Source organism: Lepisma saccharinum, chromosome 15 (genome assembly GCF_977018435.1).
Source record: "Lepisma saccharinum chromosome 15, izLepSacc3.1, whole genome shotgun sequence".
Lineage (NCBI taxonomy): Eukaryota > Metazoa > Arthropoda > Insecta > Zygentoma > Lepismatidae > Lepisma > Lepisma saccharinum.
Window position 1 is genome coordinate 23,508,364 of NC_139243.1, and position 15,684 is coordinate 23,524,047.

A 15,684-nucleotide genomic window follows, 5' to 3' on the forward strand; every position below is an offset into this window, starting at 1 on the left:
GACGAAGCAATGGGCACCACACAGATAAAGGAATGGTACAACCGCTTCAAAGATGGCCGCACGTCAGTGGAGAGTAAAGCACGTTCTGGTAGGCACTCAACATCCAGGAATGAGATCGTCATTGAGTGAGGACCCTGGTGATACAGGATTGTCGAATTACAATCAGAGAACTTGCAGACGAGGTGGACATCAGCATTCAATCTGTTCATTCCATTTTGACTAATGACTGTGGGCAACGGACAATTGGCACCTCCATGACGATAACGCACCCACCCATTCTTCACATTTGATAGAGACTTTCCTGGCCAAACACAGCACACCTGTGCTTTGTCTGGCTCCATACTCTCCCGACATGACTCCATGGGATTTCTGGCTCTTCCCCAAGCTGAAAATGCCCCTCAACGGAACCAGATTTCAGTCCAGAGAAGACATCATGCAAAATGCGACAGACCAGCTGCACGTAATCCCAAATGAGGCGTTCTACCACTGTTGGAAGCAGCGCTGGAAGTGTGTGGCAGCCCCAAGGGGAATACTTTTGAGGATATTAATGTAAGATTGTGGTATCTGATTACACAATTTTTATATTAATAAAAATCTGATACTTTCTGAACAAACCTCGTATTTTTGCATCAAAGCTATCATTTAAAAGTAAACTGACAAATAATATTAATTCTTGTATTAAACAATGATATAAATATACTTTACTGTTAATTCCTTCCAGAAAATCCTCTTAGATTTTCAAATTAGTTACACTATAGCCTCATAACATTTGGAGCATATAGAAATCACGTACTTACAGCAATTCATTGACTAGTATATTCTATTTTTATAAAATATGTTGCAAAACAAAGTTACCTGATCAATGAGGTAATCTTAACAATGCAGTCTTCTGGGGTAGGAGGAGGTTCATCGTCAGGAGATGATCTGCCAGAAGATGGTTGAATAAGGTCCTGTAAATGCAATACAACTTCATAAGCTACATGCTCTTTCTAGTTTTACATAGGTTTTTACAAAAAACATGCACTTGAAAAATATTAGAAGCAAATATATATTTTAACAAGCACTATGTTTCCTCTTTCTGACAACAATGTTTCAGCCAGACAAATATAAATATCAGTTACATGGTTTGAATGGTGCACTGTGGCAAATGCTTAAATGTCATGCAACCGTAACTTAAAACATGAAAACTGTTAAGACCAGGATGCCTACAATTTTCTACAAAATTTCCTGACTTTTCCCGGTTTTTCAAACCAAGAACCCAAATTTTCCAACAAGTCATTATGGCAATTCATGTATTTAAACATACGTGTAACAAGGTCACTACATTTTAGCTAAACACAAAACTTAGAATCCCGTTTAACCAAGTTTTTTGAGGACATTCACCTCATATGTTAAAAGTAATAACAAGATGGGAAACTGAACAGAAATTAACTGATAGATACGGGCATTAGGAGCAAGCTTTTACATAATACTTGTCACGTATTGACTAATGGTAAACAAAGAATTATTTTTTAAATAATTACTAGGGACATTGAATTTTCGCGATGCGCGAAATCGCGAAATGTGAAAAAAAGATGCAATTTTGAACATTCTGCACGTAACTACACCCCCAATGATGAAATATGCACGAGTTTTATTCGCGAAGTAATGTGAAATGTGTGCTTTTCCACGAAATGAACGCTTTTTCACGAAATAACCGTGAAATATCATCAAATTAAGTAGAAAATACGCAAAAACTGGCAATCAAGGTTGTGCGCGCAAACTGTCGATCTGTAACAAAACGTTTGCCTAAAGTTTCCTACCACTTGTAGCTGAAGAACGTTTTATCTTCGATCACATCAGCAAGACGATGCAAATTGGGATTTCCCAGGCACATAATCTCAGTTCGAAAACTTCGCTCCCTGTCAAGCTGCATTCCTTTCTTCCCCCGAATGTCTACTCAACTTCCAGTTTCATTGAACATGCTAGCTGTAGCAGCGATAAGATTAGTCTGTTCCCGCACATCAAGGGAAACAATGGTGTCATTTGTGTTCAGTCATGAATGAATTTTGTTTATCATCATGTGATTTTCAACATGTGTTTGTGTATGTGCAGTAGTGATTTTATTTGTTGGACAGCAAGGATATCCTTTAAATACGTACAATGAATAAAACACTTGAGATATGCAATTTAGAAATGAAGTGATTTTGTGTTGATGTTTTCTTTTTGGTTGGACAGCTAAGTACTTGTGTATGTGTACAGTATATAAAAATGAAGTAGTTTATCAATTTATAGCTCTTTTGTATGTTGTTTCCTCTCAATGAAAAAGTGTGTGCCAATTTTTTTTTCCCACCGCTGGTATATACCGCTGATCTAACATTATATTTACCGCTCTCCTCAGTTTTTATTTACCATAAATTTGTCTCCCTAATAATAACTCAACAAATATAGCATAAATAATAAGCAATTATAGTAACATTGAGTAATATTAATCCTAATATTAACCAAACACAACCCAAAAATTGCAACAAGAAAGTGGAAAATACCAACAGCCATTTACTACAATAGGTGTCTACTTGTTGTTGTTGTTGATTTGTTGTTTTAAGCAGGGAGTCGTAACGTAACGAAATGGAACGGTATTTTCAATTACGGTTTCCGTTACGTTACAACCAGAAACAGAATAACTTTTTTCGTGAACAGAAACGTTACCTCAGGTATATGAACATTACGTTACAGGTGTGCATAACGGTACCGAACCATAACTGATCTTTAAAGAAGTAGGTCTTCACGTGACACTTTAACGTTACATCCATTGCCGGCAACCAGTAACGTTACAGGGTAAGATAGAGGTTCGTCATGTATTGACTAGTAACTTTAGTGTGTGTGGAAAGTGATAGTAACGTTACAATTAACCAGTAACTTAATTGAGGTCACTACTGAAAAAAACGTTACGCTCCTTTTTTCAAAGCAACAACGTTATTTATAGCTGGTATCATACAGACGTTCCGATGTGCAATACCGTGTCCGATGCCGTGTTCCGGAGAGAATAACATAGGTCTCTCGTATAATTGTGCTCGTTACTTTTGTAACGTTACAGTTCTTTTCCTCCACAAAAGTCTGTTTCGAAAAAGTGATACACATATCCGTTACGAATAGCAAATACCGTTATCGAAGGCGTTTTCGAAGAAGTCTCATAATTGTTTGATTTTGATATGCTTTATTTGACTTCGCTTTTTTTTTTGCCACTTTTGGCTAATTCTCGAAGATGGAGATTGGTGATAACAATATGAAATTGATGAATGCACACTCACAAACATCCACGCCCAGGCCGGGATTCGGACCCGGGACCCGTAGCGTTCTCATAATTGTGATCGGCAGCATAGTAACATTACAATATTTTGACACCTTGAAAGTCATTAAGTTATAATACGTATTTTCGTTTTGGATGTCAGTGAAAACATTAAATTGTAAAACAAAACGTTTCATTCGGCGTGACAGAATTCTGGTTATCGGAATTTACTGACTAACTATGTATTTATCACAAATATATTTCTTTTCTGCATACTTAATCACTTTACGTGAATTTGTTCTAATTTGAATATCTATGCAAGATGAATTTTAACATGTGCGTTCACTTTATACAATAGGAAAACAAACGTTTGTTGAAGGAAAACGTTTCTATCTATCTATCTATCTCTCGCTCTCGGTTTACATGTGTTACATCAATTAAAAAAAATACATTATGTTTTTCGATGAGAATGATTCGTTCTTAGATTAAAATGCTGAAGGACGAAACATAAAGGACCAACCATGGTCGAGCCAAAAAGTCATCCGTGCCACGCGTTCGTCCACATAAGCGAGAGGCAAGCTTTTTCCTATCGGAAGACGAAAAATAATTGCTTGCTGCGCGACCTTGAGAAGGCGAACCGAACTGATAGCAGCAGCACCACGCAAATCGGAAAATCTGAAACTTTGTACACGTGACCTTCGATCACGAAGCATCCGAGTAGACAACGCCCTGAGGCGATATGAAAGGCACTTTTAGCCAGTGGCGGCCGGCGGGTACTGTCAACGTGATCAAGAAATCGAAGAAAAAAAACCTCCGCAATGCCTTGGCCCCCCTCCTTGAGGTTGCCCCACTGGCCAAGATGTATATCCTTGTTTGGTAACGTGGAAAACAGTGTGTTTAAGTAATAACACACTAATACGATTCATCTTCACTCACTAACCTATCTTTAAACACTACAGGACACTTCACTAAAAACACAATTACAAGAGGAAGGGAAAGCAAATCTTCTCACCTTCTCCTCCCCCATGCACACGTATTCCAACTGGACGTTGAAAATATTCTACATTTGATGTAAAAAGAAATTGTCGAAATGCCAAAGGAATTTTTACTTTTATATTTTTAAAAAGTCTGGATGGCCCTCTAGGCGCATCTATCTATTATCAAAATGTTCATTTAACTTCGGAAAAATACTAGGTTCGTTTCTCCAAATGTTGGCAGAAAAGTAGATAGTACCTTTTTCACGAATTACTTCCCCAACGGGTCGTACAAATCCGTCGTATTTAGCGACTTATCTCTGAAGATGGCAACGGTGTCAACACTGAGAAAGTTCCCTCGCTGTGCTAAACGGGCACGGCTGGTGTCTTATGGGCTAACCCCATTGGCTAACACCACCCCCTGCCACCTTCTTCCCGGCTTATGGTGCAAAGGTTACTCGCTGAGACTTCACCAACCCTCTGCACGCGTTTCAACTTGGTTAGGCCAGCTCTTGGGTGGCGCCGACCGCTGCCTCGCCGAGGATACGAAACAGCTGGCGATGCAGTGAGGAGGTTGGGGCGGTTCATATCTAGTCTGTGGTTGGGGCGGTCGTCACGTCAGCTTGACCGATTGAAAGATTCGAATCTCATTGTCTGTAAACTATCAATGTATTAATTTAACAATACTTGGGCTAGGGGCTAGGTATGCATTTCTTCTGAGGGTAGTGCCATGGCACGGCGGCTCTCCCCCTTGAGCCGCCGCTGCTTTTAGCAAGTAGAAAATACGTATATAGCATGGAATTTGTGTACGAAACAAATGAAACCGCGTTTGCGCAACTGGTCTGTAGCTAGACAGGGCCTTTGGACTCTGAAGTAGGCAACAATTGTATGGAGAGTGATTCTCAAAACTAAGCGAATAAAAGGACAGTACACGTATTTTACAAGGGCCCTCATCTGCTTACAATTTTGAAAATTACTTTCAGTAATTCGTGCCTTTTTGGACAGGAGATGAATTAAACTTTTTGGTGTAGAAACAGACAGAGCGCCTACCACGTTTGAAAGAAGAGCATAGGCAGACATTAAAGTAATTTTCAAGAATGTAAGAACGACAGTCGACATGGACATTGAGCAACGTGTGACTGAGAAATACAATCGGAACAAAGGACAAGATTCTTCAAGAAACAGTAATTTTATAAAACTTCCTATCATTAACTAAGTTCATCCTTTTATCCTCTTTTGTTTCTTCTACTTTTGTATTGTTCTTGTATCGCTTTTCTGCCACTTGTAGATAATCGCGACTATGAACATTAATGATGATCATATTAAATCTATGAAGGGATGGTTACCAAAGAAAACGCTCATGCCCAGGTGTCTACTCGAACTTGAAATGTTTGGTAGAGAGTTTATGAGTGGATCACTCAACGACTTCGGCTTCGAGGATACTGTTTCAGTTGCAACATGCAGTATAATTACGTTTCTACTACTCTCAATTGACCCAAGCATGTGGTATGTGTCCTTCATTTTACTTAAAAAGCCCCCTTGATACATGAGATACTGCAAATAATTTCAGGCATGCCGTCGAATTCACATTGCCTGGCACTTTTTTTAAACTAAGTAATGAAGTGACGTGTATATTCATATTACGACTAGCTCGAACTAAAAACTCTTGTGGAATACTGTGTATATGTTGTCCTTGTTGAAGTGAGGAACTTCATATTTTGCTAAGAAAATATGTATGAAAAAATATGTTTGTAGCTACTAGAAGAATTCAAATTATTATGATGGAATTTCAACTTGCGTATACTCTTCATATAACGTGGTATATAGTTATCGCAGACGAGGTCTTGTTTCGCAGTCAATTTATTTTTAGTTGAGGAACTCGAGAGTAAGTTGCAAATATTTAATGACCCACGTTGTGGTGTGCTGTTCGATTAAGCAGAATTGGAGTGAGAGAAATCATTCAACACGTCAATTTGTAACTGTGAATGCAAGTTTTCTTTGATTTAGCGGGAAATCAGTCTGCTATTGTTGTAAGTAATAAATGGAAACATATACATTTTCTGCTCGAGTAGGAATCCACAGGCGTTATCCAATCAATCAGTTTCTGTGTTTGAAACTTCTGTCTAGGAAAGCTACATAAAATTTGCTTTTAATAACAGCAGCTTCAAAATAACCTATCCATTCTTGTCATGCCAAGTAATGTTTGATTTTGATTTGTTATATTTAACTTTGGTTTTCTGCCACTTTTGGCTAATCGCGAAGACGAGGATGGGTGATGAAATTACAAAATTGACGAAAGGACATCACAAAGAAAAATGAAAATGATGCATAGGCTGGGATACGAACTCGGGACCTGTGGCGTCGTATTGCGATGTGCTAACCGCTCCGCCACGGAGGTCTGCAAAGTTGTATTTGACCATTGTACATTGTTAATGAAATAAAAACATTACATATACAGTGGCTCACATTAGTAACCGAAACGTAGCATTTTGTTTCATTTCTTCACAATATTTCACAATTAACAACATGTACATAAATATAATCCATTGTGAAATATTTATACACATTTATTAAAGCTATATTCCCTGTTACGTTTTTTTTTTTTTTTTAATTTTGGGTGTTTCAGCACTTAGGCTATTTTGCACCCGCCACGTTATACTGGGTCCAGCCCCTTACCACAACAAATAACATAACTGTAAGGTCGCATAACTGAAATATGAAAATATTCTGACTTAGGTTAAAAGCTGAGGCTGTAAAGGGGCACTCAGCACACATGACAAAAAGCAGGAGAACATACAGAATTATACTGGCCAGTCGCCAGAGACTTGTTAGTCAGCAAAAGGCAGCCCAGGGTGTACTACGTGGAACTGATTTTGACGATCGGGTGTATGTACTGCGTGGAAGGTCACCCCTTACACCCCTGTTACGTTTTCAAATCTGAAATTAGTTATTTATATTTGGGTGTGAAAAAAAAGATCACTTTAATATTCAGACAAATCTTGAAAGCCTTCTGTTACTGTTACATAGTTTTTTACCGGTCAACTACAATGCGGGGAAAGAACAATTCATGCTACTTCCTGACTACATCTGTTATGAGTAACTGCATTGATCCCTGACTGAAGTACGAGAAAAATGGGTAACACAACAAAAAAACAACATTTGACGAACGACAGCTATTTATATTTGCCGTATCTAACCAAAGGGTGTCGGTACGTGCAAGGAAATTGAAAATGTTAAGTACATGTAAGCGTACCGTGGGTAACGCAATAAAACGTAATGAAAAGCAAAATGAGGTAAATTCCGTATCTCAGAAAATTCAACCAAGATAAATGGGAGAAAGAAATGAAGGAGCTTCGGTATGAAAAATCAAGACCCTTTCCTCACCCCCACCCCCTTCTCAAACCAAGGGCTCTGAAAGCAGCTGTGCAACTTGGAGCAGACATTGGGACTGCTTTACAGACGGGATAAAATGAAATGTACTTCCGTTTTCCTACCAACTCAGAAGCGAGTTGGAAACTCTTCATTGCTCCTGTATAGATAAGAAAGTGGGGGAGGGCAGTAGCAGACAAGGCCACCACGGAAACTTGTTTCCAGCAAGCTTTATGTTGGGGTCTTGGCAGTTTGTGGAAGGATTTTGTGTTCTGCCTTCCCCCCCTCCTCTCTCTCTTTGGATTGAAAAACAGGGTGCGACGATTATGCGATGAAATACGGTAATATATAACGATAAAGCTTTATTTGATTGAAGATGATGATAATAATAATAATAATAATAATAATAACCCGTGACGCAACGGTCCGTGAGGGCCACGTCCTACCTACCGACTGCCGGCTTCACTTCCACCTGCCGAGGTTGGAATTATGGGGTGACGCGTGGTTAACAAGACAAGTCTTCAGCTAATCTGTGGTCTTCAGTCTTTGCAGGTTTCCATGGCCGCGTCACGCTACTAATTTGTAGCTCCTCAATTTCCTCACGACGGTGGATGGCCACCAACCCCATACACAGGCCGAAATCTCAGAACCAGGGGTTCCGGGTTCGAATCCTGGCCTGGCCATGAATGTTTGATCTTTGCAAATTAGCCAAAAGTGGCACAAAAAGCGAAGTATAATAAAAGAAAATCAATCAATAAATTGTTTATTGTTGGTTGACGTGAATTGTTAATATGCCTAAACTATTAAAATACTCTAATATCAGGTTTTCTGTTGCAAATTATTATTTGAATTTTGAGGGCATCCATGACGAAGTGCTTTGCATACTGCTCTATGAAACCGGAGACCCTATGATCGATTGATTGATTGATTTGCTTTATTTTAATTCGCTTCTTGTGCCACTTTTGGCTAAACGCGACGATGAGGATGGTCGATGAAATGATGAAATTAATGAAGGGACACTCACAATGAACACCGAATGAACACAATGCCAAAGCCGGTGTTTAAGCAAGCTGTGCTAACCACTCTACCACGGAGGCCGGAATCCTTCTTAATGTATAGGAGAAATCGTTCTTTGACATCGAACTAAGAACAGTTAATATGCGTCACCTCGGAGTTATTATATTTTAAATTTCGAACAATCAATTGAGATTTATTCTTCACCATTATTTTGTCCACATCAAAACTTCCACACAATAAGATCAATTACACTAAGGACAACAGCATTAGAGTCTATGCTTTAAGGAATGATTAAGCACACAACGATGACGGAAAATAATTCACATGATTAAAGTGATGCATTACATCAGTGAAACATAAATTTTCGGTCATGAAGAAAGATTGAAAAACGCAGGGACACAATAATCGATGTGTTTATTTATTTTATTTCGCTTTTCTTCCACTTTTGGGTAATCACAAAGATAAGTATGAAAGGTGTGTTAAGATGAAATTTGTGAAAGGACAACTACAAACGTAAATGGATAGGACACAGTCCAAACCCCACAGACCATTATACTGACCTTATGTCATGACGCCAGATCCTCGTTAGTGTGCAAAATGCACTCCATGGTCACAATGACGTAAGCATTCGTAGAATTGATTTGTATATCATTCTTTCTTTTTTTCAGAAAAACGCGAGCTAAACTATTGCGCGTTCTGTGATATGTTCATTACTTCTCAGGAACACTCGCGGCCTTCAACCAGTTTTATCCTTAAACAAAATTGCGGGTTAGGATGTTAACAGATACTTCAAAGACAATATCCAAAAAATTACTTGTCACATACGCAGAATGTAAAACATTTTTATTTTCTCGTTTCTTCTACATCCTTGGGGAGTAAAGATGGCTGGAGCGTGGTGCTGGTCATATGACCTCCAAAATGTCCGAACTCGAGAATATGCGACACCCTACTGCCACAAACCCTTAAATGTGCCTTCATGGCACGGTTCTATACGCACGACGAACTTTACCTTACCTTTACTACTACTAAGTACTCATGCCCGGAATTTTTGTATTTTTGATCCCTCATTATGTCTCCATTGCTAACCTGTTTCATTTCCAGTCATGACAGCAATTAGTCGATGCAATAAAAATACGTCAAACTTAAAATGAAACAGGTGTCGGCGCGCGCACACACACACACACACACACAAACACAAACTCAAGGAGAGAGAGAAAGGCGGGGTTGGGGTGGGGGAGGAACACAAAATCCTTCCACAAACTGCCAAGACTCCAACAAGACGCTTTGCCGGAAACAAGTTTGCGTGCTGGCCTTGTCTGCTATTGCCCTCCCCCACTTTCTTATCTATACAGGAGCAATGAAGAGTTTCCAACTCGCTTCTGAGTTGGTAGGAAAACGGAAGTACATTTCATTTGATCCCGTCTGTACATCCGAAATGGTAATCTGGCGGTTAAGAAAGCAACGATGAGTATGAGCGACGAAATGGTGAAACTGATGAAGGGACAATCACAAAGAACACTCCTGCACAGGTCGGGATTCGAAACCGGAACCCCTGGCGTCGTAGCGTGCTGTGCAACTCTACCACGTAATATTTTTTATGTACTCATTTTTAGCTACTTCCTTTGTTCCTTATTTTATTAAGTGTATCCGAATATTAATGTTGCTGCTATGTAAAGTCCAACGTTCATAATTTAATATCTGACTAAATTGTATTTTTTCAAAATTGTTCCACTTTGTATCACACATCTACGATACCGAAGATATTTTTTTAAAAAAAATTCTAACGTTCCTTCATTTAAAATGTGTCTGACATGCCTTAAAATGAAAACGTCTTATCTGGCCAAATATTCGAGAGTCTACCTATTTAGCGAAGCGTTTTTCTGTTGTTTGCGACGTGAACAACGTAACGTCTCGAAGGTAGTGAAGTATAAAGACATTTGTAGACATGTGAGCACTTTTGTTATCATATTCACTGATTGTAAATGTCAAATGATGGGGAATTGCAGAATTACGCCTGTTTATTTGATGGAATTCTAAGTGAAAAAGAAGAGAGGAAATGGAGATATTAATACTAACATTTATTGAACGTTTTATCCTGGATGCGAACCCGGCTTCTTAAAGGTAAGTGATCTCACTTTGTATTTGTTGAATATGTATTTAGTGTACACATTTGTGCCTAATAAAGAAGTCCAAGAAAAATGTATTTTTTAGCTAATACGTTTTAGAATTATTATTTTTTTAAGTATTTGTAGGTGTGTTTTACAACAAAAGAGCATTTCGGTATCAAAGCAGAGGGACACAAGAAAGAAAATGCAAGGGCATTAAATGAAAACTCCTTAACTTCATTAGGGGTAACATCTGAAATAAATAAATCAATAAATAAATCTAAGCGTACATATGGTGAGACATGAATCCATAGGGACAAAAGTATATTTTTGGTGAAATGGATTAGAATCACTGCGTGCACCCTAGAAAGTTTGATAAAACACCTCAAGTGTTTTTCTTAAGAGAAGTGTAATACTACCAAATAGGACCTCTGGCAAGAAATCGCTAATAGGCGGTGTGTGCCAAACAAAGAAGACGACGACAACCTATCTCCAGTTCTCAAGGGCATTTAGTGGAATGAGTGATTATAAAGTTTTATTTTGGATTTGTTCAGTAATATGGTGCAGGCGATAATCGTTCAGGTGTGTATATGTATATGATTAATTGAATTAGGTTATTTTACTTACCTTTTTGTCATTTTAGTATATATATATACTAAAGCAAGATATATATATATATATATATATATATATATATATATATATATATATATATCTTGCTTTAACACACGGAAATAACTATTTCTGCTTCTGCATTTTTCAGCAGTGTACAAATACGCCACAAGCTGCTTCTACATGGAGCCAATCAGATTCGCAGTGTTCGATTTAAGGAAGGGGTAGGAGGTTAGAACTACATTTTACAGCGGAGGTAGATGAAGAAATTGGGATCCTTAAAACTAGCGTGAATGGGAATCTCGGTCTTTTACGATTGGTTACAATGGAAGGAGAAGGTTCTTCGCTATCCAAGGGAAGAAAGAGAAAAAATCCCGTTCGCATGTTTTTCTCCTTTGATGACATACGACGAGAATCTCACTGTCTTATTCCGGGCTGCGGAAAGAAAGTTGCGGTAAGTGCAATCTTCGGGCAGGTTGAAATGTTTCAGTTCTCGCCGTAAATTCCGTTATTTAGGATTTCAGGATGGGACTTATCTTAACTTGTCGAATCTCATAGCCGTCCTAGACCGAAGCCACCTTGATCGTGTTATTACTATTTAAACATCATAAGTGTTTTCTATCTTATAAGTTACATTCTTCCTCTCAATTGTTCTGCCAGTGAGGGTCAACGTAGAGAACGTGGTCTCGAAAAAGGAAACTGAAAACAGCTCGTCTAAATGTCGGAGAGCCTTAGTTTAGAGTGCAATGGGGTTATACGTCGTATAGAGCGACCACAAGGGGAAAAAAAACGCCGAAAAGTGTACGCACAGATTTTCCTTCTTCCATTCAGCTCTGGCCATAAGAAAGCATGCTTTACTGTGCCCCTCTCCTCCACGCGAGAGTACGGTGCACGCGAGCCGCGAGTCTGCTCAGGTTTATATCCTTGTGGTCCCACAGTAGTTTCTGTTCATTTCTGCAGGAATTCAATCTTATCATAAAAAACTAACTAAACTTTTTGCTCTGATTGTCGTGGATTAAAAAAATGTTAGGATGCAGGCGAAAGGAAATGGAAAATAATTAACGTTTGTAAATTACACGTAGGATTGTGCACGAGTGCACTCTTGCTCACACATCACATTCTGCTATGAGCCAGCGTATTTAAAGGTGCTTGAAGACTATGGGCAGATCTTTTCATGTCTGCAGGTTTGCCTTGGGAAAATTCAAATGCCTAGTTTCAATACATTAATTAATTTAACTTTATTTGGGATTCTATGAAATTATTTGCATGGAGGTGCATATAGAAACGTTCATTTCATCATGTTAACGTTTGAAAGCAACTGATATAGTGTGACCGTGGGCAATAGTTGCTTCGGCATTTCAAAACTCGGCTGCATATGCATGTGTGGGGGGTAGAGGAGTATTTTATTTCCTATTTCGGCAATTTTACGTAGCTTTCCTACCTCTTCAGTTATTTACTATGTTGAGGTTGAATAGATATTGGGACAAACTCAATGGTACGTCCATACCTTAGCCAGGGTTTCAAATAGCAGCTTAGCTGATCAGTCACGGAGCAGGCAACGACTTTAGTCTTTACGGTGTTCTTCAAGCAGCAATTTTAGTATGGTGTCTTGATACTAATTTTTTCATGGCCATTATTTTGTTGGCCGTGACGATATAAGTTGTTATTGAACATGGTATCTAAAACTCAAAGTTTGCTGATTTACGTGAATGCTGAACTCTTACTCCAAATTGAAATGAATGCAATACTCCTTGACTACTAAAAAGTGATAGCGATACTTGAAGTGAAGGTCGGCTTCCCCGATGTCGCAGTGGTAGCGTCGTCGCCTTGTATTCCAGGGGTCCCGGGTTCGATACCCGGTGGAGGCACACAGTGGTTCGGATCCAATTTTATAAACTGTAGGTTCAGTTCCGATTAGCCTTACTGTGCATAAAGTCTGACTCTTAAACGTGACTCAGTCTTACAGATAAGAATTAGAAGTGGAAAAATGTCGATTTACTTCAAATACCCTTCAGAGGATTTTTTTTTTAACAAAACTGAAAACCGCATTTTTGTAGTTACGTTCGTCTGATTCCCGTAGGACGATAGGTGAAATACGTTTCCCGAGAAATATTTGAAAGGAGTTGTGTTAAGATGTCAAGCATGTAGCCCACAGCCATGCTGTATGATGAAAGCATAGAGGATAAGCCCCACACTTAATCTAGGTTCACAACAAAGATAGCGACTGAGAGGCCTAGCGTAATGAAAGGCAAGGAAAACTGTTAATCATTGGAAGAGACAATGAGTTTCATGTTTAGATCATTCTATCATATGTATAATTAATGAAATTGCTTATAAAAATAAAAAATGGTACAAAATGCTTCAAAGTAATTGAAAATATCGTCTCCAGGAAAAACCGAGAAAAGGAATACGCCCATTCAAACTGCAAACCTCGATTTGCATACTATATAGAAGGAATTTCCACCACATACTTGAAATTAGTTTGAGAAAATCTAAAATACGAGGAATCCCTATTCTCGTGTTGCTATTTCCTGTCAAATAAGAGGCTGTTGCGGTCTACTTCCGCGCTATACATTGAAGAAACAACGCTTTATACTCCGAAGTAGATACCAATGGTTCATGGACGCCCGCATTTTTTTTCAGGGAAGGGCAAGCAAGGTAGTTTTTTCCAGGGGGGGAAACAAGGTGCATATCCTACACCATAAGTGTTGTCTTTTAAAAAAAAACATTACTTTAATTTGAAGTTATGTTCATGCAATAATTAACATATATTATTGTAGCTGAAATGACATTATATGTGTGATATATATATATATATATATATAATTTTTGGTTGACTTTCATTTTCCAGGGGGGTCGTCCACCCCTTGCCCCTCTTTCGGACGTCCTTGCAAAGGTTCTATTTTTATTTCGCGTCTACCACTGTTAATCGCGATGATAAAGGATGCGATAGATGATGGAAGTGGTATAAAGACAATATCTTCTAGTCCAGGTTCTAATCAGACTTTAGACTTCGCATTGTATTACGCTAATTAATTTGCCACGGGATCGGCTACTTTGTGTTTGTCTGCTCATCAAATGATTAATTAGTTATTCAAACTCTATAGGTAGCAAAGCGATATAAAATAACGAAACGGAAAAAATCCACTTGACGTCTTGTAGTACTATCATCAACCTACAATTTCATGCTCACAAATCCACACAGGAAACTTCTTGTGGCATTAGTTTTGCGGAATGGCCTTGGGAAATAAAGATCGCCCATTTCCTTGTTCAGCTCTAGACAATTCAGGTGCCTTATCGAAGCTGCTCTTGAGCACGCAGGGTTTCTAACCTACTTCGCCGTAATTCAGTTGTTGTATCTTGATCAATATGCTGCATTGAACATTCCACTCAGAAATCCCATCCTATTCAACAGGGCGAGCTCACTACCATTCACGATTTTCGTCTGTATAAAGTTTGAAAAAGAAGAAATTTTCAGAAAACTCGTGTCTAATGTATTTCATTCTTTGATGTTTGTGTACAATTTGTAATACTATTAGTAATTGTAATACAGCGCGTCATTTTACTAGATATTCAACTAGTCTCTGTAGAAATAAGACAAAAAAGGAAGGAGGCTACTTAATGAAAAGGTGCAAACTGCTAATTTATAAATCTAAAGTCACGAAAAGAGTTCAGTCAAGGTCACGCCGCTCACCTAGTCTTGCCAGTAAGTAGACACATCCATATTTCGTTTTTGACGAAAACACGAAATGTGAAATGACATGCTGTAATGTTAATTTTTCATGTTTCTGAAAGGTGAGGTGCATTTTCCTACCCTGTTTCGTAACGAAATGATCTGCAAAATAAGAAATACTCCTAAACACAAAATTAGTTTATTTACCGATGCGATACTTTCTGAAGTTTGAAATATCCTGAGTTAGGTAATTCACGGAGAAATGATTAATTCTGCTGTAAATATTTGAGAAGCATAAATTGACCCCTTTATACAGAATAGACTTAATACTCTCGTAACTACATAAATGCGTAGCGTTCCAACAGAACTGATATGCTACGAATGTACTATAAGGGATATACTTATTTTGTGTAATAAGTGCAGTTTTTTAATCAAATTTAGGATTATATTCAATTTGTCATTTTATACATCACTTTTGATCAGATTTTTCACCGCTATAACAACGAATTTTTATTTTATTTAGCGCATTTGAACCCGAAAATTGTACCGAAATTTTGTATTATTTACCAAAAATATATGCCTCTTCTACCAATAAGCAACAATTTCAGCTGACGCAATCAACCGCATACGTACAGTGCGATGCACTAATATTGCTCGGCAAATTGT

General features: G+C 38.3%; 1 protein-coding gene across 5 annotated transcripts in view; it reads right to left on the reverse strand.

The window, feature by feature from the left end:
* The window catches only part of nonC (serine/threonine-protein kinase Smg1), a 352,394-nt gene that overhangs the window by 298,520 nt on the left and 38,190 nt on the right, over positions 1–15,684 (reverse strand). For all 5 annotated transcript variants that reach the window (XM_083136748.1, XM_083136746.1, XM_083136747.1 and 2 more), the window contains exon 8: positions 856–950. In XM_083136748.1, the coding sequence (XP_082992874.1) occupies positions 856–950 (95 nt within the window). The remainder of the gene's footprint in view (positions 1–855; positions 951–15,684) is intronic.